Here is a 25,668-nt window from a genome sequence, read left to right as displayed (position 1 = left end):
ACGAAGTTTCAGAATCAAGAACAGAGATGGGCTATCAAAAGCATGAAGAATACAAAGGGTTGAAGACCAAGAACAGTGGTAAAACGTGCAAGAAAATTATGAACAGTACATAAGCAAAAGGCAAAATCAACGCATTCATGTGTATAATTCGCAAAATCAGATATTCGAGCAAGACAGTAATGGCAACAAATTCAAGAAAAACTAAAGAAACTAAAGTCAGGAGGAATAATGGATTACCAGAAGAGGAACGAAGCCGGTGTTAAGCTTGCCGAGATCAGACGACGGTAGCCGACGGTAGAATCAGCACGAAGCTAGCCTGAAGAAAGCAAACAACAGAGGTTATAGTGCTTTGGAAGCTTGAGCAATGGAGGATTTCGAAGGATAAAGAGAGAGCTAGAGAGAGAAAAAGTTCTTCAGAAACAAGAGTAAAGTGAAAGGGAAAAGACGAAAACATGTTTTGTTAAAAACAGAAACGGCGGCAAAAATGTAATCAATACGCCTAGAAGAACATATGCGTCAGACGGCGCATGTGAATGAGAGACGGCTTACAGGCGCGTCGCATGTACGAACCAGTAAGAAAGAAACGCGTGGCTCAAAATGGTTGAATTATTATGCGTGACAGCTCATACGCGTGAAGAGGTTCTTGGAATCCTGGATCTTTAAGAGGACATGTCGGGCTGAAATGAATGATCTCGACTGGGAAATTTTAAGCCGATATACTGGAAGAAAATACCGATGTAGGTTCCATCACCTCAGAATGCTGAGGTAATAGAACCTAGGGGGTAGTTGTGGGGATATATTTTCTGAGTACCAACACTTGGCAAGGTGACGCCGACGTGTCAGCCGAGGTGCCACGTGTCCTGGACGTTATGCCAAGGTCATCTCGGTTAGGCCGAGGTTATCTCCGAAGATATCGAAATCTGAGATAATCGGATAAGGGACAAGAGTCCTAGAGTAAAGAGAGAACTTTGCTAAGATAAAGATAAAGCTCTTAGGGAGTTTATCTTTATCTCTTGAGGAGTCCAAAGTAAGTACTAAGTAGGAGTCCATAGAAGTCAAGCTTCTATTAGGACTAGGATTGAGTTAACTGTAAAAGAAAGGCACCCCCGTGGGTCTAAGGTACACAATTTATGCTTTGAGCAGTAAATTAAGCACTTGATTATCTTTGAGAGATATACTGACTTGATCGTCGGAGTGCCCCCGGGTGGATGAACCACCACCGGAGACTTCTCTTTCTGTTGCAGGTTAGCTAGAAGCCATCTATTCTGCCGGTGCTCTCCAGCTGATTACTAGGTGGGCAGTGTGGTCAGAAAATCACTCACACACAAATATAATAGTTACATTTATTCTAAGTTTATTTTCTGGTGGTCCTTTCATTATTGTTATTATTATTTCCCTTGCTTGTAATTAGAGACATTTGCAGTGGAGTGTGTGAGTTGAAGACATTTTTAGTTGGTGCTAAGTTACTGAGTTCAAGGTACATACCTAGTCAAAGCTCCCAATTTCACTTGGTCCTAACCCTTTTGCTATTCAGGTGGTCCTCCTCCTCCTGATCATCAAATCCGCCACTTCCACTGGGTCCTGCTACCACTGCATCATAGTCATTGTTGTCATCACATTTTCTCTTTGACTTAGTAACACTAGCACTAGCATTAGCAACTTCTATTGATCTATCCAAGTCTCCATGGAACACACCCACACCCATGTTATCTTCAGGTCTATATATAATCAATGCTGCTTCATCAGCTTTCTCGTATAGTAAATGGATGCCGAACTTTTCGACCTCAAAAATATGCTCCCGTTTAGGTGCAGCACAACATACCGAATCCCTTTCAAATCCTCCCCCTAAGCACTTATGACTGACTTGAACTAAACAAACTTGAAATTTAATTCCACCCTCATTCAATTGCTTCATATGATCTTCCATTAGTCCCAGAAAATCAGTGCATGGAAAATAAATAACTCGTACATTTCCAGAATTCGCTAATCGAAAATGTAGAAACGGTGTACATCATTTTCCGATGATCGTCTGAGTACCAAGGCACTTAATTGTCATCTTAAAATAAAAGCACTCGTGGCACTTGGATTTATCCTTGATTACAACAGCAGCTAAAATAATTCCCAAGAACCAGCTGTTATACCAACGTGGAGGCAACTCAAAAGATATTGAAGAACCCTTACTCTGATGACTGAACCACTTCAGAATCTTACTCCCAGGGAAAACAATAAAAGAAACAGATTGCTGTCCACTACAATTCCTCTGCACAATAGAGATTGGTCACAATGCTTGCCTGCGTGCACAGAGAGAGAGAGAGAGAGAGAGAGAGAGAACCTGAAATAAATTTGAAAGAAAATTTTCTGTCAGGATGTTGTTCTGCTTGTTCTCAACCAGTTTGAAGCAATTCATGAAGGAAAAGATGTCAACATTTTTGAATGTGGATGGACTCAATATTGTTCTTAATGACGTGCAATCATCAGCTAGTATTTTATGTACTGATGATGAAAGCTCTGGCAGTTCTTTAAGCCTCTTGCAACCTTCCAAATGCAGGCTTGACAGCTTCGAAAGTTGATTCATGCTTGTAGGTAAACTTTCAATGCTGTTTCCATTGAGATTTAATTGTTGCAACGAGTAGATGTGGCAAATGGATGTGGGGATAGATTTTAAATTACAGTAACTGGGATCTAGTTCTTGTAAAGACTCTAACCTTGACAAAGCTGCTAGTTTCAAAGTCATGGAATTCTCTCTCTGTCTAAGTAAAGTTGAAGGCAAGAAAAAAGAACTCCATGAATTAGATGTTAGTCTTTTACACCCGCTGTTAGCACCATAAATCTGTAATTTTTATTATTATTTATTATTTATATAATTGCAGGACATGTGGCATCCTTCCACTCATTTGGAGATTATGAGAAGTTATGAAGGCATGGAGGGTTATGTGACATTATGGGAATGAAGATAGAAGAGTGGGTAGTTTTAGGTGGTTATTGGGTAGTTATTGCTGGAAGTTTTTTCTTACAAATATTTGTCTATAAATAGCCATTCATGGCTACATTGTAAAGGACCCAGAATTCAAATCAAAGACAATTGATTTCTATTTTTTTTTGTCATTTTCCTTATCTTAGGAGTAGTTTAATATAGATTTCATTTATTTTCAGCATTTTCTTTTCGAAGCATAGGAGTAGAGGTAAGTAATTATTACTTTGATTGTTCACTCAATCGTCTTTCTCCATCCTTCTTTCTTCTTTTACTTTTTCTTTTCTCTACACTTGACAATTTTGAAGTCCTCTTCATTGAGGCAAAAGAACCGTCAACGCAATCGCTTGATAATTGGCTTGAATTTAATCTGTAAGGATTTTTCAATCCTTGCTGGCACGCTCACATTTATGATATTTTTCTTCGTAGGAAAAATAAGGCAACAATTTTTGGCACGCCCAGTAGGACGTCAAGTGTAATAAATGAAAAATGAATTGGATTTGTCCATTTCAAATAGCCTAGATGAAATTTATTGGCGTAAACAAGAAATTTTGGATCTTCAAGAAGAGATTTATTTTCTTGATGAAATAAATTTTCATCCCTTACAATATTATTTGGTGGAAGAAAAAAGACACCATTTAATTGGAGAAATTCATTAACTTGATATGGAAATTTGCCAATGGAATAATGAGTTATCAACTCTCACTACCAAGTCTTTAACTGAGGCCTTAATGGCCGAAATTGGTGAATTTTTTCAGAATTTTTCCATGGTTAAAAATAGCAAAAGCAAAGAGTTGATTTCATCAATGGCTCGAGAGGTTCAAGAGTCCGTTTTTAGAGAGCCAAATTATGAAATTAACATAACGAAAGAGCATGTTCTTGAGCCAAATTTGGTTAAAAATGATGTTCCATGCATGGCTCGGGAGGTGTAGACGTCCCCGAACACGCTGGGAGGAAATCCCCCGTTTTGTTCATTTCGGGCTTACTACAGTTCGGACTCAAATTGTCACGGTTCTAAATCTGAACCAAAGAGTCCAACTCCGGCAAATCGTTTTTGAAAACAATTTTTTTGAAAGAAGTGCCAAACATGGACTGCTTTGCCAGATACAGAGTCGCCATCTAAATATTTTATTTTGGGGGAATTTAAGAAACCCTGACTCGTTTGCCTAAGGCCACGTGTCCGTCATCACCAAAGTTGCCTCGGCTTGGGAACTTGGGTACGATTGGGGAAGGTCAGCTATGAGCACCCCCGCTCGCCCGATCAAAGATCGGCCTCTACTAACCATGATATCTAGTTTTGAAAACATTATGTGTTCTTATCTCGATTAATTAGCTAATCTTACTATGTGATGCGCACAACAAAAAAGTATAGACTAGATCGCCTAATTTGGAACAAAGCATCGCATATCCATTTGTTTGGAAATCGGTTTGAAATTTGCTACTCGCAAGTTGGCTAAAACACGGATTTCAATGAGTTGTTCCAACTCAAACAATCCAACCTTCATCCACAGGCATTCAGGCAGTTATATCACATAAGCATATAGTCCCATGGTAAGCATGGTATCATGGCAGTCACTCACACGCATGCAAGGATGCTAAAGCGTAAATGCTTACCTAGTACTCCAAGCCAAAACAGAAACTAGTTAGTAATCAAATGCATGATCCTAGTTCATGTTAAAATGGCTAATGTAACACATGCAAAAGTGCAACCTAGATAGGCTCGGCTATTCTAAACATGGCATATGAAATGCAACAGATAACATGTATTCAACTTGAGATTTGAAATACCATGCAGTTAGTATGATGCGCCGAGCCCGGTGAATGCAATACAGATTAATGAATGCACGCATGCATAGCATAAGGTATGCTAATTTTAAATATGCCCTAATACTAACCATTGAAAGCAGATAAATAAAAGAGAGAAAGAAGTGGGGGTTGGAAGACATACACACACTCACACACGCTTATTACACAATTGCCCTTGCTCGGAGGGTCCGAATAAATATTACAAAACAAATAAATAATTGACTATTCTAGCTAATTAAATATTACAAAAACTTCTAATTGATTAACAAATTAATTACAGAAAGAAGGTGGCGCAGCCTCGCCTCAGAATGCGTGAATGATGCATGCTTGATTCGCCTTGCTCGGAAACCTGTACCATGCCACTGTTGCCTCTGTTTACACTGCCTTGCTCCTCTGAAAATTATGAAAGTTTCTAGAACTGCTTTGAACTTCATCCTGAGTGTTTTGGAGTTCCACCGGCCATGGGAAGGGGATTATCGGCCAAATCTTGTGTCATCGGCTGGACACTGATGGCCGGTCGGCACTGTAAGTGGCCGGTTGGCCGTTTCTTTCTGCAGAGCCCTGTTTTGACAGCGGCACGGGACAGACAGTGCATGGTATGGAATTTTCAAAAGCAATGTGTGCATGGCCACTCTCCCGATCATGCTATAGACTCAAGGGAGTATGGCCCTTGGTACTCGGGCCATCAATCACGCATTTTGATGCATGATGGCCAAAGACACCAAGTTTGCAACTCAATGTGAATGCATGCAACAAAACAAATGAGTGCTAACGCCCTATCATGTTGAGATCAAGGGCATCGGCGACCGAGGGTTGAGACGTGTTTCGTCACTTTGAGTACGAACACACCTCACCCCTCAAGTTTGGTTTGACACCCCAAACCAAACAAAATGCAATGCGCGTATGCCATATACAATGTAAAGTGATGCAACTCATGCAACGCAACATGACATTACCTAATCATGCAAGCTAAACCAATGCAATGCAACATGTCAAACATGCAAAGTATGCAAAGATGGACTTATATTGAAATGAGAAGGCCTCAACCCACCCTAAAACAGTGGCCAAAGTGCATGGAAGTGATGGACTAAACACCTTCAAATGTGCACATATGGAAGTCTAACACTTAGGCATGCAAGACGTCAACTCTCAAGCGCATTAAGAAGAGACAAACATGGACAAATCACCAGCATAACGAGCTCTGAAAACATGTAAAAGATAATGCCAAATCCACTATGTTATGCAAGCAAGGCATGCAACAATGACTAAAACTTGAAGCCAACAAAAGGGTTCGAACCATGGCTATGTCATCCAAACCCCAAAGGATCAAAATGACCTAGAACAGTCCTAAAGCACTCCAAAACAAGACTAAATCATGCATGGACTATGGTCAAGACATGCCAAGAAAAGAGGCCAAAACAAAGGGCATTCAAAGCCACAAAATGGAGTATTACTCTACACCTACCCCAACCACTCATGGCATGGATTATGCAACTCAAAACAGAGTTTTAATGCATCAAAATACACCCAAAAACCCTCTAATATGGCAGCCCAAATGACTTAAACAAAAGGCATGCACTATGACTCAAACATGGAGCATAAGATCACATTTCTTCAAGGCATTGAAAGGATAAAAAATGCAAGCATGTAAGCACAAAATATGGACTGAAATGACATAATAAGTGATTCCAAATCACTGAAATAGCCAAGGTAATGCATGCTAATGACTCACACACCCGATGCCAACATGCTAGAATGCAAAGGGACTATACAAAGCATGAAAGGTGTGACCAAATCAACACCCAACAGATCTCAAGCATGATGAAACATGACCAAAAGCTTCACGAAGCTAGGCAAAAATATGCAAGCATGGTGGTCTAATGGCAAAATGCATTTCTAGGCAAAATGGAGGAATACAAGGCAAGTATATAATGCATAAAAGGGGCCATTAATCTGACCAAAAACAGAGGTATATTATGACCTAATAACACCTAAAAACCTCTGAAATGGAGTCCAAGACAACTAATCATGCATGCTACCCTTATGAGCCAGAAACATGAACAAATGAGAGACAAAAGGAGGGGGGGGGGGCGTCCCTCCCCTATGCAAGACCACAAAACTTCTTCTTCACCACTGAAAATCCCTTGGATTTCAGTGTGAGAAGGCCAATACACTAGGATTCCCGAAGCTCAACAAAGAAAGCACAAAAAGGGGCCAAACAAGGCCTAAGAGGGGGAAGTCGACCCCCAACACCAAAGTGACCTTAATGAAGCATCTTAAGCATGCAAATAAAAGACTTTTTTTAGTTATACACAAAGTCTAAAAAAGCATGCAAAGTGGGTTAAAAAATAGTGCAAGAATGGGGAATATAAAGTAAATAGTGTTACCCTTGAAGAACACTTGAAGAGCAGCAACCTCAGCCTCCTCCTTATGATAAAAACCAGCTCAAAACTCCAAGAACAACCTCTCAATACCTCCACAACTGAAGTAAGGTGTGATACTAGGTGACTTAGTGCAAAACTAAGACCAAAACACACTTTTAGGCCCTCCAACACACACAAATGAAGAGAGAGAGGGAGATATAGAGAGAGAAGGTGTATATAACAGATATATGTGATATTAGGTCTGGTTTTGCTGAACCTCTTAAAAGGAGAGGGAGAGCCCTCTTATATAGACAAGGCAAAGACCTAAGCTTCCAAGAGAAGCTAAACAAAAGGGGTCAAGGCTTCTTAAAGAAGCTAAGGCAAAGCGGCCAAGGCTTCCTGAGGAAGCTGAGACAGGGGTTCAAGCTTCTTGAGGAAGCTAAGACAAAGGTCCAAGCTTCCTCAAGAAGCTAGGCTAAAAGGGTGCAAATGGTGCAACTCCTCCATACACGTGTATGGAGGACAAGTCCGTGCACTCCAGCTGGCACAGATGGCATGCACCATGCCTGAAAAAGGCAAAAAGGAGGTACCGGCCAGAAAAAGGGACCATCGGCCAAATGAATGGTCGACCGACCATACAAAATGCCAACCGGCCAGCACCAATGGCCGGTAGAAAGAAGACAAGGCCGGTGGCTCTAAGCCATGGCCGGTGAGATGTGGGGATGACCAACAAGCCATTCTCTACCCTCAGAAGCACAAAACATAAGTCCTTGGTGCAAAACCAAGTACAGAACACGCAAGTTAAGAGATCCTGAAGCAAGGCGCGTGGCTGAGGCTTTCGGGAACTCAAAACGAACACGAACATGGATGATCATCGAGTGTTCAAATGGTGACGTCCAAGTCTTGAGGACAGTCAAAAATGGGGTGTCTACAGGGGGTCTTAAAACCAATTTTTAGAGAGTCAAGCCATGAAAATAACATATCTGTGGGTGATTTTCATAACCCATTAATGGCTAACATGGAAAAACAACCCACTTTTCCAAATAATTATGAAAATCTATTTGGCAAAAGTCATGTTTTTAAAACAAACATGGTCAAAAATAATGAACAAGCCACTGTTCATGAATTCAAATTTTTTGACATTTTTCAAAATGTCAAAAAGTATGAATTTTCATGGTCACACTATACCATGACTTTTGTTGTTCGAAATCCATTTTGGATTTGTGGATCACATCAAACGTTGACTTTGATGGAATGACTAACAAATAATATTTCGTTATTGCAATATATTGAGCCAAAAATGTTGTTATTAGTTGATCCATAAAACCATCACGATTTGGTTTTGTGGTTACCTTCGAAGCATGTCTCAAGACACTTCGAAGTAGATTATTCATTGAAATATCATTTTATAGCCATTAATGGCTAGTTAAAATGCCAAACTAATTTCATAATAATCCAACTCTTTGGATTTAGTTCGAAGAGATGTCGTGAGCACTTTCGAAGGACGACTTTAATCCTTTAGTAACATATGTGACTTTTGAAGGGTGGTTTTGTCGTCAATAAACACCTTCGAAATGTAACATGGGACAAGAAAGCTTTCGAAATGTGTACCTCCCTTCAAATATATATAAAATGACAATTAATTAATTATCGAATAATGCCTATTTTTGGCAAGATAATTAGTGGTTTTACTGATAACCATTTTTATAGCCATTTGTTACATGAAAATGTAACTAGTATTCTATAAAAGTTGGTTCGAAGAACAACGGTTTTGGTGTTTTCGGAGAATTAATAATTGGTTTAAAGCATAAAATTAATATTTTCATTAATTATGTGTGAACCAAAACATACAAAATTTGAATAACCACAATGTTGGCCAAAAGTTGCTTCGAAAGCCCTTTTGCCATGATTTTGTAAGCTTCGAAGCACTCCATCTTGCATCAACAACAGCTTCGAAGAAAAAAATAGTGACAGTTGTGAACCTTCGAAGCTTTGCCGAGTATTTCCAAGGATGTAATTCGTCCTTTGTTGGCATTTGCGACCTTCTAATGATAATTTTAGTCCTCTATACCACATTCGAAGCTGGTTATTTAGCATGTGTAACAGTTTGCTAAGGTGAATCATTGGCTTTGTCTTGAAAATATGTGGTTATCCTTCGAAACTTTTCTGCAATAATATCCCTTCAATGTGTATATATATAATTCGGAACATTTAGTCATAATTTTATGCTCATTCGAAGCAGTTTATTGGTGCTATTATATCATTCGAAGCACTTTGTTGATATTATTCGAAGCACTTTATTGTTTAGATTAGTCATGTGCTTGGTTCGGCCCTTCAAAAATGCAAATAAACATCATTTTTAAGGGTTGCGGGGGGTAATGTTAGCACCATAAATCTGCAATTATTATTATTATTTATTATTTATACAATTGCAGGACATGTGGCATCCTCCTACTCATTTGGAGGTTATGAGAAGTTATGAAGGCATGGAGGGTTATGTGGCATTATGGGAATGAAGATGGAAGAGTGGGTAGTTTTAGGTGGTTATTGGGTAGTTATTGCTGGAAGTTTTTTCGTACAAATATTTGTCTATAAATAGCCATTCATGGCTACATGGTAAAGGACCCAGAATTCAAATCAAAGACAATTGATTTCTATTTTTTTTTGTCATTTTCCTTATCTTAGGAGTAGTTTAATATAGATTTCATTTATTTTCAGCATTTTCTTTTCGAAGCATTTTATGTACTTTCTTTTCGAAGCATAGGAGTAGAGGTAAGTAATTATTACTTTGATTGTTCACTCAATCGTCTTTCTCCGTCTCTCTTTCTTCTTTTACTTTTTCTTTTCTCTACACTTAACAATTTTGAAGTCCTCTTCATTGAGGCAAAAGAACCGTCAACGCAATCGCTTGATAATTGGCTTGAATTTAATTTGTAAGGATTTTTCAATCCTTGCTGGCACGCTCACATTTATGATATTTTCCTTCGCAGGAAAAATAAGCCAACACCCGCGAAAGGATAATATTTCTAGTTTCTTCAGAAGTCCAATGGAGGAGGGGACTTGTCTAATTGCAGTGCAATCTGCATGAAGCTCCTCTAAACAGTCCAGGAAACCCAAATCTTGCGGAAGTTTGTCAACTTTGGAGCACCCAGTGAGGTTTAGACTTGTAAGAGCTTTCAACTGACAAATGTTGGCTGGAATACTTTTCAAATTTTTACAATTGCTTAGATTCAGTGAACCAAGACCGGTAAGATGTCCAACTAAAGGTGGAAGTTCACTTACACTAATCCCATCTAAATAAAGCTGTGATAAACATTTCATATATCCAAAGTTGACTGAAATGTTTTCAAGTTTTGAACACCCAGAGACATTTAGAACTTCAAGAGATTCCAATTGAATGTCACTTGGAAGACTCTTGAGATTTTTGCAGTCCTTCAAGTTGAGGCAAATAAGCCTTCGAAGAATTCCAATGGATGGATGAAGATTAACCAAACTTGTACGCCTTCAAGAATTAATATTTCAAGATTTGGGACCTTTGTGACGTCTGGGCTCTTGGTTAGATATGTTGAGTGACTAAGGTTCATGATCCTCAAAATGCCTAGATGTGGTTGAAGAAAAACAAAAAATAAAAAGAAATTATGAAAAATATACTGTGTCAAGGACTTTGCATCTTATTTAGAATAATTAAACATAATGCACATTCATACCATTGTTCCCTCCCAAAGTTGTTCAATGCTGCTATAGGTTAAGTGAAGTTCAACAAGACACTCTGGTTGAAATGTTGAAGGCATGCATTTCATAGGGTATCTGCACCAATCAAGATATCTTAACTTGTTAGAAAGATATTTGAGGTCTTCTGTGAGGTGTTGTAGACGCGCCCCGAGGGCCTCATGTTTCTATAATTCGGACTCGAATGTCACGGTTCTGAATCTAATCCCGCAAAGTGTAATGCGAGACTGATAAATCACCAAAGAGTCTAAATCCAGCAAATCATTTTGGAAAACTGATTTTTAAGAAAGAAGTGCCAAACATGGACTGCGTTGCCAGATACAGAGTCGCCACCTAAATATTTTGTTTTGGAGAAATTTAGGAAACCCTGACTCGTTGCCTAAGGCCACGTGTCCGTCATCACCAAAGTTGCCTTGGCTCGGGAACTTGGGTACGATTGGGGAAGGTCATCTATGAGCACCCTCGCTCGCCCGATCTGAAGATCGGTCTGTACTAAGCATGATATCTTGTTTTTGAAAACACATGTGTTCTTATTCCGGTTAATTAGCTAGAAGTACTATGTGATGCGCACTGCAAAACAAGTATAGACTAGATCGCCTAGTTCGAACAAAACATCTCATGTTTGTTTGGAAATTGTTTGAAGTTTGCTACTCGCAAATAGGCTAAAAATGTGGATTTCAATGAATTGTCTCAATTCAAGCAATCCAACCTTCACCCACAGGCATTCAGGTAGTTATATCAAATAAGCAGTTAGCCTCATGGCAAGCATGCTGTCATGGCAACATTAACACACATGCAGTATCCTAAAGCGTAAACACTCACAGTGTACTCCGAGCCAAAACAAAGAACATGTTAGTAATCAATGTATGATCCAAGTCCATGTTAAGATGGCTAATGTATCACATACAAAATGCAACTAGAATAGGCTCGGCTAGTCTAAAATGGCATGTGAGATACGACAATTCGATACATGCATTCAAATTAGAATTGAAATACAATACAGTTAGTATGATGCGCCAAGCCCAGTGCATGCAATACAAATGAATGATGCAAACATGCATAGCATAAGGATGCTAATTGAAACGTGCCCTAGAACTAACCATCGTAAGCGGTTAAGTAAAAGGGAGAAAGAAGTAGAGGTTGGTAGACATGTATCACACACACACACGCTTGTTACACAATTGCGCCCTCTCGACGGAGTGACTGAAAGAATAATACAAATTACATAATTAACTAACTAATAAGCTAATTAATTATTACACAACACTTAACTAATTAAGCAAATCAATTAAGCTATGAAAATAGTAAAAACAGCCTCGGGAAGAGGGATGCATGCGTGCTCGGACGGCTTCGCTCAGAAATCCATCGCCATGTCACATGTTGCCTCTGTTTACACTGCTCTGTACCTCTAAAAACTGTGCCAACTCCTGTGACACTTCTGAACCAGTTTGGGGACTTTCTGAGAGTCCATCGGCCAAGAGATAGGGCCATCGGCCATGGGAAATTGGTCATCGACCAAATGTAAAGCTCTCGGCCAACAATATTTAGCCGACCGGCACTGAAAGTAGCTGACCCGCCATTTCTTCCTGCAGAATGCTGTGTTGTTGCAGCAGAGGACAAACAGAGCATGGCAATGCATTTACAAGGAAATGTTTGCATGACCACCCTCCTTATCATGTTTGAGACTCAAAAGAGTGTAGTCCTCAACCCTCGAACCACCAATCACGCATTTCAATGCATGATGGCCAAAGGAGCCGAATGTGCAATTAATGTCACACCAAAACACATAAGAGGCCCCAACCTCTATCATGCTTGATCAAGAGGCAAGGGATGCACATACAATGCTATGCAACCTAAGCATGCAAGCAACTCAAGCATGATGCAAATCTGATGCGACATAAACATGTTAATGACAATGTCATACAAGGTTAATGGTGACAAACATGCCAAATGCAATGCAACCTAAACAAGCATGCAAACATGCAAGGCATGTGGCAACATTCAAGGATAGGCAAGCATGCAACAACATGTAGGGCAAGCATGCAACAACATGAAAGGGACAATACATGCAAACATGCAAAGCAAATTAACAAAAGGGGCATGCCAAATGCGATATAACTCAAGCATGCAACAACATGCAATAGGTCAAGTATGTAACAACATGCAAGGCAAGCATGCAACAACATGCGATAAGGGTCTTAAACCAAAATGGACAGCTCTCAAATAGGTCCAAATCAGTGGCCAAAGTGATGAAACAAAGGCATGAAATACACATATGAACATGCATGCTAATGGTCCATTACCTTAAGCATTGTAGAGCAACTTTTAAGAACGCTTAAAGGGAGACAAACATGGCTATTAGGCAAACATGTTAAGCTCTGAAATCATATTAGGAGAGGTGCCAAACCGACCAAAGCACACAAGCAAAGCATGCAAGAAAGCTTAAAGCTTGAAACTAGCCTAAGGGTTCAAACCATGGCTATACAAAGCAAGCCCCAAAGGGCCAAGAGGACCTAAAACAGTCTTAAGGCAAGTCCAAACAAGACCGAAAGCAAGCTTGAAACTAGCCAACACAAACTAGAACACAACGCCAAAACATGAGGCATGCAAGGCTACCAAAAAGGGCGTTACACTACACCTATCAAAACCAAACATGGCATGATTTAAGCAATGAAAAACAGAGTTATGGCATGTCAAAGTAAGCCCAAAAACTCACTTAGATGGCATCCCAAAGACCTAAGCATGGTGGCATACACAATGACACATTCATGAGGCATAAAACATAAACCCTTTAAAGCATTAAAGGAGTGACAAATGCAAGTACATGAGCATACTATATGGACTGAAATAATATTACAAGTGATGCCAAACCATTAAAATGATCCGAATAGAGCATGCTAGTGACTCAAACACCCAAAGCTAACAAGCTAGATTGCATGGAAGCTATACAAAACAATGTAAGCATGACCAAAACAATGAAAAACAGAGCTCAAGCATGTTAAAACAAGGCTAGAAACTTCATGGAGTTGAGCCAAAACATGCAAGCATGGTAGTCTAAATGCTAAATACATGTTAAGGCAAATGAGGGGATTGCAAGGTAAGTATAAGGTGCATGCAAGAGACCACTAAACCAACTTTAAACAGAGGTAAATTATGGCAAAAAAACACCAAATACTTGCTGAAATGAAGCTAAAACAGGCTAGGCATACAAGCCACCAACATAAGCCACTTATGCTAGTATTCAAGATGACAAGGAGAGGGGATGACCCTCTCCTATTTAGGACACCAAGACCACCTCTCCACCACTGAAAATCCTCTGGATTTCAGTGGTAGAGAGGCCATGCAAAGCTCAAAGAAAGGGCCAAAAGGGATGGCCTAAAACAAGGCCTAACAAGGCCTTGGAGGGGGTAAACAACCCCAAACCTCAAAATGACCTAAACAAAGTTCAAAAGCAAGTAAAAACAAAACTTTTATCAGTTAATAGCTAAGCTTAAAACAATAAGCAAGAAGGGCTAAAAGCCTAAGCAAGAAAGGGGTATCTAAAGCAAGAATGCTCATCATTGAAGAACACCTTCAAGAACACAACACCAGCACCTTTCTCTGATCAAAACCACTCCAAGAACCCTAACAACAACTCCTTAGAACCTCAGCAACCAAGGATGGTGTAATGCTAGGTGTTTGTGTGCAATAGTGTGAACAAAAATCACTTTAGGTCACAAATACACACACAAATGATAGAGATAGGGAGATATAGAGCTAGAGAGAGATACAACTTTTTCTAACCCTAATTTTAGAACCTCTGAGAAGGGAGGAGGGCCTCCCCTCTTATAGAAATCCAATTTGCAAAGCTTCTTGGAGAAGCTAAGCAAAGGGCAAATCCCTCCATACACGTGTATGGAGGGGGTTAATTGTGGATGCCAGCTGGCACAAAATATCTGCATAAAGCAGATGAACAGGGTTTTGCCACCAAAAAAGGCCGATCGACCAACATAAGTGCCGGCCGACCAAATATAGTGCCGATCGGCCAATACTTTTAGCCGATGGAAAGAAAACAGGGCCGATGGCTTCAGGCCTTGGCCGGTGGGTTGAGGGCATGGCAAACAAGCCACCCTCTTCCCTTAGAAGTAAAAACACAAGTATTTGGTCCACAACCAAGCACAAAACAGACAAGTTGAGAGATCTTGAGGCAAGGAGCGTAGCCGAGACCTCTAAGAACTCAAAATGAACACGAGCATGGATGATCATCGAATGTTTAAACGATGACGTCCAAGTCTTGAGGATGGTCAAAAATGGGGTGTCTATAGGTGCATACAACACATTTTGAGAATTTTCAAGTTCGACATCTTTGCAAAAGCCTTAGGCCTCAACTTCAATTCTTTCAGGCCAACGTCCTTGGGATCTTGATGTCCTAGGTCAGGATAATCCATAGCTATGCCTTCCACATTTTTTGTTCCCTAATAAGCACAAGCGAGTAACTGCAACATAATGTTAACAAGCTGACAAAATTATGCAGAATTAGCTTTGTTAAATAAATAAGTATAAAGTGGTCATGCTTTTCTCTAAGATGTCTTACCGTATTCTCCATCAGCACACGTGTCAAATCTTCTTGAAGCCACAACCTACTACACTCCCCAGGCTCTTTAGGTGATTTCTGGCAAACAATATACCACCCTAATTCTTGTATCAAATCATGCATCATCAGCTTATTGTCTGAGATAGTTACGAGAGACTTTTTAACAAGAACATCTATTCCAATAATTGGGTGGAAGCCACAACTATCTAGAATTTTTGTTACATCATTTTTGTTTTTCCCTCTGAAAAAACAGGCAATATTTAAGAATATTTCCTTCTCTACCAATTGTAATGCATCGTAACGTATTCTGAGTACTTGTTGAACTTCATTCAAAGGGCTTTCTTTCAGCCTGTTTAATGAACTTTCCCATTCATCTTTGTTTTGACCACAAAGAAAAGAACCCAAAACTTTGAGAGCCAAAGGAACTCCTTTAGCATATGTTATTGCATGATGTACAAGTTCTCCATAGTCTTCCATTTGCTGCTGCTTCCCGAACGCTTTTGATTTAAAGAGTTCTATAGCATCATCTTCTCCTAATTCCTCAACCTCATAAATATGTGTTATCCCATATCTAGTTAATGCATGTTGATTTCGAGTTGTTATAATGATTTTACTTCCAAAACTGAACCAATGATGCTCTCCTACTAATTTTTCAAGTTCTGTTGATTCATCCACATTATCGAAAACAATAAGAACCTTTTTACGGCATACTATGTTCCTTATCATACTTACTCCACTACCAACACTTCCTATTTTCAAATCTTTTTCCATTAAGATTTCGAAAATGAGTTGTTCTTGCAGAGTTTTCAGACCACTTTTTGCTGAAACTTCTCTAACATTTTCATTGAAGCTGCAACCTTCAAATTGGGAAGAGATATGGTCATAAATAGCTCTTGCAATAGTTGTCTTACCCATTCCACCCATTCCCCATATCCCCACAGGACGAGCATCATCTATCCCTAATCCTAAAAATGCAATCACTTTCTCCATAGGGGAATCCATCCCAACTAAGTCTTCGGAGACACTCGAATATGTATGGTTTAATTTTCTAAAAAGTATCCCAACAAGTTCTTGGATGAACATGGATTCAGACCTATAGATTTAGGGGAATAGTAAAACAAATAAAAAAAGACAAACATAAATAATTCAACTAAAATTTAAGAAACATGACTTCAAAACATAACTCTCTCTGTTTTTTTAGATTTTCATAATCTAGATATATTTAAAAGGGAAAAAATTGTTATTTTTTTTAATTTACTAAATACAAAAAATATATATAAATTAAATACATTTTTGCAACCTTTTTTTTTTTTTTTTGTATTTTACTTGTTAAGTACATTTATATTATAGATTAAATGCATCTAAAAAATAAAAATAAAAAATTGACTAAAATATGAAAAAAAAAACTATTTATGAAACCAAACAGAATTGAATCTTCAATCTAAATTATAGAAATAAAAAGAGAACAAAAGGAGAATATATTAATTAAATACCTAACAATTGTATCACTAGGGTAAGGCCATCCTGATAAATTGGCAACTTGCGCCAAAGCATTCCTCCTCCTTTGGACCTTCTCCATCCCCAATACTCCCTGTTTGGACACCAATTCCGCAAATCCACCGGCTTTGCACTTCTGATGGCTTTACGTTATAGAAAATCGGATAAATAGTTGTGTTGCTGCATTCAAGTATCTCCACAAGCTCATCCAAACACCATCTGGAAGAAGCATAGTTATTGGACAAAACCACAATTGAAAACCTTGATTCTTGAATCGCTTTCCGGAGTTCCAGAGAAATAGATTTTCCTTTTTTGAGCTTTTCATCGTCTTTGAAGGTGTGAATTCCCTTCTGAGCCAACGTTGTGTATAGATGGCTGACGAAGATATTAGAAATCAAAACCCTATGAATATAATTAATTATTATAATATAAACTTAGATACATACCGTTTGATTTCGTTATTGTCTTGAGTTTTGCTTCCTTGAAAGAATATGACATTCACAATTGGAAAACCTTAGCACCAGCTCTTTCCCTCCTTTATGTTTTCTTTCAATGGGGCTGACAACGCTTTGATCTACATATATATAGATATATGTAAACCCTAATAAGAATATAAGAGGGGATTGGGCCTAAATAAAACAATTACTAGGCCCTCCCATTAAGGAACCCAAATAACTTAAAACAGGCCTTACACCTCCATATCACATATCCACATATAAAATAATATATACACCAAGATAACCATGGCCCAAACTTTATGGATCACAATAATAATTTTGGGCTCATACCAGTCAATCTATCTGAATCACGTTCAATCCGTTTTTCACAAACCAAACAAAATATAGTCAATGACAGCCTAATTAAGAATAAATTCTTACATTCTCCCACTTAGGCAACATTGACTACTACTTTAAGAAAATATTTTATTTGAGAAAAAATGACTCTCGGGTTAAACAACTTTAGTGGCCACATAAACATGATTCAGAATAGAAACATCTCAGCACAGAATCCCGTTCAATGAGAAATATTAATATCGAACTGTAGCGGTAATTATGCTATTGAACAACATAACACCTTCCACAGTCACAAACACTAATATCTCACCAACATGGATTCCTATATGTGATAAAGTGTAGTGTGGAATTTCAGCATAATTGATCCAAAAATTATATAACATGCTAATTCCATATTCAGTCCTCTGTATGGTCTTGACAAGACCCTGCAAGGAATTTTATTCCATTTTACACTTCCAAAAGAAGCCTTTATTCCTCTAAACCGAGGTCTTTCACGCTTTAAACCAAGCATCATACTTTATGTATCCATATACACTTTTAAACCAAAGCGTTAATCTCTATATCTCAAAATTAAAATATAACTGTAAGAGCTCATATAAGAGGTATACATATATGACAATTACCATTTATGTGTACACACACATAACTATAAACAAAATGTGAATAAACACATTAAACTTTATTAACTGAAATATACCATAGATAATAGTCATGGGTAAAAATTTCTTCAACCAAGCACATAAAAAACTGTAAAGTACCCATGTCACGACCCCATTCCGCCCCTAGTAGAATGGTGCCATGATGGCCAGTAATTCACAATTACCCAAGGCCAACTTGCAAAGGTTCACACACAAACAGAGTATACATATGGGGCGTACAAGTGCGGAAGCAATAAATTTAAAGCTAAGTAGTCCATAAGAGCAGTGCATAAGCTAAATGAAATGACAAACACATCATGGTTTTACGTCTTAGATACAAATGGAATAAAGTACAAATTACATCTTGACCAAAAGGCTTCTCAAGCCGTCAACTACAAAATACAAGGAAATACAACTAAGAAGCATGATCTTCAAGATGCTGCAAAAGTGCAAAAATCCAAAACAAGTTACAAGCACGTCTAGGCGTCACCGCCGTCCTGTTCGTCACCTACATATATATAGAGAGGGTGAGCTTGGATACTCAGTGAATGGTATAAATAATAAAGGGGTTTGCATGACTGATATTCAAGATCTTTATCAAACAATACATAGCATATTTAGTGCGAAGTCAAGGGATGAACCAAGTCCATCTAGCGAATCTTTCAATGCTTCAAAGGATGCTTACTAGCATCAATATAGTGCAAGTGATGGCATTCCGAACAAACAAACCCACGTGGTAAACCGTCAGTGGCAAAACAAGGCAAGACAAGGGAGATATCTCAAATCAATGGTGCAGTTGCATTATAGTCTCCTGGCACTAAGGACTTGTGCTAAAAATGCTTAGAGTCCCCTAGCACGTACGGACTTCCAAATTTGTGCTGCAAATGCTTAGAGTCCTCCAGCACGTAAGGACTTTCCAAGAATGTCATCAAAACAAGATAGTACATATTTCCAACTAGGAATAACCATTCATGCTTACAAATACTTTTCAAAACAAAGCAAAACAAGACTTTTATCAAAACATTATAATATAGCTTTATTAAAAATACCACTCACATAGTTCTTCAAACGTCGGGGTCAGGGCAGTTCAAGTCCTACAAACACATGGCAAAATCTGTTGAATGCACTTTCAAACAAGTTTCACATGCATACAGATGATCTCGGCATTCTTCAAAAACTAAGTCAAATCAGAACAAAACACAGTTTTCTTATCTCGGGAAAACATGCTGGGCACCTACCAGGTCTTGGCCAAGGTCCCATACCTCCTTGCCGAGGTGTGGTCCCGATGGCCACATTCAAGGAAAAGAAATCGGGAAAAATTTGGGTTTCCCACTGAAGAACATGAATATGAAGAACTTGAAAAAAAAAAAACATGAATGCTCACTCACAACCTGTTATTTGAAAATCGGGGATTTTCATGCTATGAGTTCGAAAACATGGACCTGGGTACCCACACTTGGAGATCTTATGAAAACAAACACAAAAACATGAATCTTGATGCAAGCTTTCGGATTAAACAAGGCTTTTATTCAAGAACATATGAATAACACTTTCTCTTTCTAAAAACAAACTTTAAATCAATGCATGGCCTACAAATCGTGCTCGATCATGCAATGCAGCTAGATGAACGATGAGAACAACAAGAGTAAATCAAGATTCTAACCTCAAAGCACAAATCAAACGGTTAAAGCTCTGAGGATCAAGCTTGGAAATCTCTTCATTCTCTAAGAACTTCTCTCCTCTCCTAGAGCTTCTCTCTCTTCAAGAACAAAGACAATAACAAATGATACAATTTTGGGTCTGTGGGCTGACTTAACACTCAGCTGGGACACGTGGCATCGGCTGGTTGGTTCTTTTCAAAAAGGTGACTGAGTGAAAAGACAAGACTTACGACAAAGTGTATTCAACAAGCTAGGCGGCAAGGGCACTCCGACAAGTAATGACATCGGCTAATAACAAGACTTCGGCAAGCAAAGGACAATGACCTCGGCTAGAAAGGACAACACTTGGCCTAGCAGTGCCACACCTCGGCCTAGATGTGCCACACCTCGGTCTAGGTCGTACCAATCCAGGAGCAAGATCACTTGGGTTCAAGAGTAACATCTCGGCCTAGATAATACACATCTCGGCCTTGGCAATGAACACCTCGGCCTAGATAGTGACATCTCGGCCTACATGCCAGGGTGAAGGTGGAAGTCAACCGAAGTAAAATTCCAAGATGGTCTTAGATGTAAGAGGTTCAAAGGTGACCTAGGCTCAGGATGACTTGGGCTAAACTCACACCAAGCAAGGTACAAGCATGTCGTAACACTTAAGCAAAACAAAGACAAGATTTGAAATGCAAGCTTAACAGGACAGAATCATATAAATGCATATGAGTGTGGTCAGGACAGTGTGGGGGTCATTACAACCCATATGCTCAATATATTTAGCAAACTAAAATTTGGCCCAAGCCCTTTATTCAGAGGATCAATTAGTATGTATTCTGTAACATGTGCTCATAAAGAATATCATCTTTAACAACTTTCCAATTTTGAAGTACTTTAAATTTATATATTTAACACCATAAGAGTTTTTGTTATTCTTTATAGAGAAAATTAAAACCGTATATCATAATACATCTTTATAGGTTTGGAAATAAAATTAACAATTCCAAGCTCTGAAATAAAATTCTTTAATTGTATAACTCAAGTCGAGCTCTAAAACATGTTGCATAGTGAAAAATTATAAGAGATTTTATGAAACTCTTTCATGAAACAACACCTCATGCAAACATAAAAATATAACCAATAATAGATACTATATCATTTGAGCAACTACCAAAGTCGACATAGTACAACCAATAATATTAATATGATTAATTCTTTTATAGACAATCGTATAATATCATAACACTTTATATGTTCCAACCCAATGGTCAAGGCTTAAATTAAAATAATAATTGTCTAACAAACTAATTACATATGCACCAAGTTTAATCCAAACTTCATAATTCACTACACTCTCACAACATTAGCATACAAGACATTCCTCATGAACTTTTCTCAAAATCATTTTATGAATACTGAATGTTACTTAATTAGTCTCGATTACTAAGAAGAGCAACGTAAAGCTTTCAATTCTGCATATTAAATTCAGTAAAAATGTATCTAAGTATGCTCTTTGAGATGAGGCAAATAATCCTTTAAGTTATTTTCAAGTATCTTAATGCCAAACATATAAAATACTTTATCAAGATATTTCATATCAAAAATTTATTAACAACAATATCTTTACATCAAGTATTAATTCGAAATTATTACTAGGAAATAAAATTCCATCGGTATAAAGGATCAAGAAAAATAAATTGGTCCCACTGACCTTGAGATATATGTATAAATTAACAGTATTATCCATAAAGCCAAGTAATAATATTTGGTGAACCTTTAAATATCATTGCTCAGAAAGTCATTTAAAACCATAGATAAATTTGTTTAACTTACAAATCAAATTTATTTTGTTTGGAAAAGCAAGAGATAAAGATGTCACAATACCACTATGATCATTGAAAACCTATATTTATGACATTGGTAAGAACAATACTCTTTTCAAATCACAAGCTCTTACAATAGCTTTGTATTTATTTATTTATCTTTAAAATAATCATTAGATTTCAAATTATTTTTATTTTTATTTTTTTATTTTTTTTTATAAAAAAAAGTATGCTATGGTCTCATGTCCAATTAATAATTTCTACCAATTCATTTACCATATTACAAATCGCCAATATCTTCATCATATGTAACAATCATCTCTTCACTCTCTTGATATTGCTCATTTAGAAAAATAATATGATCACAAGGATCTTGAACTGTATGAGAATGCCTAGGAGTTGTACGTGTTATACATGTTCAAGTTATATCAACAGATTGAATAGACATTTCAGGTTCTACCTGCACTCTCACTTTCTCTATGTGAGAATGAACGGACCAATTTATTATAATAGGCACAAGTATACAAGAAGATTTATATATTTAAATTGTTCACCAATCTAATAACTTCACATTTTAAAAGTTTAAAAGATTCTTATGTCAGAATCAAGATAATAGAACCATTGACAACTTACAAAGTAACAACAAATAGTTATAGGTCCCATTTTGATTTCAAAAATATATCATAAAATTTTTTAGTTCTGTACAATCCCAAACTCAAAAGTTATTCTAAATTTTCTACTAGCTCACAATTCAAAAGTGTTTTTTTTTTTTTTTTAAACTTTGTATTATATGTAAAGTATACACAAGTATATATAGTAATTAAAAGTATTCTATCACAAAAACACTCGTATAATTTAAACATGTTAACATACACATCATCATTTTATTAGAGTCCAATTACGATGCTCAAGTATTTAACTTTCTTCCGAAGTTACAAGCATGATATATTTAAATTGATTTCACAATTTTGTAAAATTAATAAGAGGTTACTACATTAACCAAAATTATCACGTTCACTATAATATCCACATTGAATTAATAATTTAAAAAAACTTTATCAGTGTGTTTTTCAACGTAAATGAGATTAGACAAACGCATAACATCAATACTCATTTATAAAATTAATAGAATAATTTCTCCCACACACTTTATGATAATTATCATCCAAGTCAAAATAAAATCTATTTCAATTATTATTATTATTTTATTTATTACCAAAATTAAAAATAATAACAATGCTTATTTTGTTGACATTAAAATTGAATTTTATCTCATGGATGATATAAAAATAACATTCTTTAAAATTAGATCACTACTAGACTCTAACTTAAATAACTTGACCAGAAAATAAAATTTTGATTAACACAAACATTTTTTAAGCAGTTTAAAAAATAAATAAGGAGATTCCGAAGGTGGGAAGAGCGTCATAGCTCACAAAAAATTCTAAAGAATTTTTCTTACTTGAATTAATAATATATAAAGAGATTTGCGGAATATTTTGAAAGAAAAACATAAAACACTGAAGAGAGATAACGATTTGTAAAAGTCGAAGGTATTATATAGAGCATTGTAGAGTATAATTTACATTTTCTTATAAGAATCACCTAGTGAATATTTTAAAACTCTAGTTTCTTATATAGTTGACATTAAATATAATTTCAATCTTTCATACTATATTGAGGTCTTAATATAAATGGTTAAGAAGACACATTCTTGAGTATGTCAATATCTAAATCAGTTAGTCTTAAAGCTAACTCAATATCTTTTAACCGATTCATAATCAAAACTTTAATGGAGTAAATTTGATTTTCATAAAAATATCTCCCTTCATTGCCTTCAATTCAATATAATATCATTCAATTATATATGGACAATAATAACCTCATAATCAAAATTAATATTCTCAAATATTTAAAATGTATTACTCTTAAACTGAATATATAGAAAGCATGTTCACAACTCCAACTTTCAATTATACATAGGCAATTAGTATAATCTCACAAGAATATGCTGCGAATAAACTTTAGCAATATTCTCAGATGTGCCAGAATGTATCACTATATAAACACCTTTGGGTTGAATATATAGAATACAATCAACATCTTTAAACTTCAATATAATCTTAATTAATTATACATGAGCAATAATTATAATCTCACAAGAATATGTTGCGAATAAACTTTAGCAATATTCTCAGATGTGCCAGAATATATCATCATATAAATACCTTTGGGCTAAATATATAAGACACATTCTAACACCTATAAACAAGTCAACTAGCAAGAATGATTTATCAAGAAATTATCTCCTTTGGGTAGATAAATTCTTTCAAAAACAATAAAATTTTCCTTACTAGCGGCTCACACTACCTCTAAAATTAATACACTCAATTAACTCCATTTGGGAAGGTAATTGAGTAAAACAATTTCAGAAGAGCTTCCAGAATCTTTATTAAAAAACTTATAAATTTCAATAGATTAACCACTTTAGCAGTATCACCCATATTGATTTAAAAGTTCTCTAACTGAGACAATTTTAAAATAAATATTTTCCCATTAAAAATATCACTATTTATTATTTTAATATATTATAATCTTTGAGTCAGTATGTTGTCAAATATGCTTCAAATCAATATTCAAAGCAATAGATCTCAACAATGAACAAAATATATTCAGAAGCAATATTCACGGAACAATTTCAAATCAACACGGTTTTTTTTATAATTATTAATGATTCTGAAGCAATTTCAAAGATGAACAATATGTACATGTAAATCACCCATCACGAGGCACATTGTTTTAGTAAAAGAAATATATATATATATATATATATATTTTATTTCTTATTCTAAAAAAAAATTATTGAAATAATCTGTCATGATTTTGATTTCAGTATAAACTTGTTCTGATACCACATGTAAGATTATAGGATCTATATACTAGAAATCAAAACACTATGAATATAATTAATTACTAAAATATAAACTTAGATACATACCGTTTGATTTCGTTATTGTCTTGAGTTTTGCTTCCTTGAAAGAATATGACATTCACAATTGGAAAACCTTAGCACCAGCTCTTCCCCTCCTTTATGTTGTCTTTCAATGGGGCTGACAACCCTTTGATCTACATAAATATAGATATATGTAAACCTTAATAAGGATAGGAGAGGGGACTGGGCCTAAATAAAACAATTACTGGGCTCTCCCATTAAGGAACCCAAATAACTTAAAACATGCCTTACACCTCCATATCACATATCCACATATAAAATAATATATACACCAAGATGACCATGACCCAAACTTTATGGATCACAATAATAATTTTGGGCTCATACCAGTCAATCTATCTGAATCACGTTCAATTTGTATTTCACAAATCAAACAAAATATAGTCAATAACAGCCTAATTAAGAATAAATTCTTACAGTTATCGCGAGTGTCTTCGCCTCTAAAGCTCAAGAACATATCGTATGTCCATCGAGATCGAGATGAAGATAGAACAACAGAGGAAGCCATTGTTAACTGTTTGGTTGGTGTACTACCAGATCCCTTAACTCAAGAGATTGGGGGATTTTGATTGATGAGATAAAAGAAATTACATGCAAGCTACTTCGTCTTTCTACACTAAAGTCGACGTCCAAGTAAAGTCTGAAAGTTAATTTCCACGAAATTTCTTCCTTCGAAGAAAGCAAGTATTGTAATAATAATAATAATTACACCAACCTTCTCTTCCTAGAAATTACAGCTGTTGTGGGTCTTTTTTTAATGTTTGTCACAACGTATATATTAAAAAATATATATTTATCAATTGTTAAAAAAA

At 36.6% G+C, this 25,668-nt stretch overlaps 1 protein-coding gene across 1 annotated transcript; it reads right to left on the bottom strand.

Annotated features, from left to right (window-relative positions):
• Positions 1–2,011: 2,011 nt before the first annotated feature.
• Positions 2,012–25,364, bottom strand: LOC114302661 (TMV resistance protein N-like). Its single transcript, XM_082885908.1, has 10 exons — positions 25,274–25,364; positions 24,909–24,969; positions 17,063–17,341; positions 15,443–16,535; positions 15,187–15,323; positions 13,173–13,224; positions 10,843–11,036; positions 10,148–10,642; positions 2,292–2,813; positions 2,012–2,189 (listed from the first exon to the last, which is right to left on the bottom strand). The coding sequence occupies exons 1-10, from the start codon at positions 25,362–25,364 to the stop codon at positions 2,012–2,014; spliced, it is 3,102 nt and encodes a 1,033-aa protein (XP_082742034.1).
• Positions 25,365–25,668: the final 304 nt, after the last annotated feature.

This window comes from Camellia sinensis, chromosome 8 (assembly GCF_055761805.1).
Source record: "Camellia sinensis isolate YWXY chromosome 8, ASM5576180v1, whole genome shotgun sequence".
Classification (NCBI taxonomy): Eukaryota; Viridiplantae; Streptophyta; class Magnoliopsida; order Ericales; family Theaceae; genus Camellia; species Camellia sinensis.
This window is presented reverse-complemented; position numbering and strand designations above follow the sequence as displayed.

Bases quoted from the DNA above. Each gene is read 5' to 3' on its own strand.
- LOC114302661 (XM_082885908.1), bottom strand. From the start codon at position 25,364: ATGGCTTCCTCTGTTGTTCTATCTTCATCTCGATCTCGATGGACATAC. The intron at 11,037-13,172 runs GTAATGGACCAT...TCCGAATTATAG, and splicing joins GTTGCTCTACAATGCTTAAG to AAACATGAGGCCCTCGGGGC. The intron at 2,190-2,291 runs GCAAGCATTGTG...GAAGTGGTTCAG, and splicing joins CTCTCTCTCTGTGCACGCAG to TCATCAGAGTAAGGGTTCTT.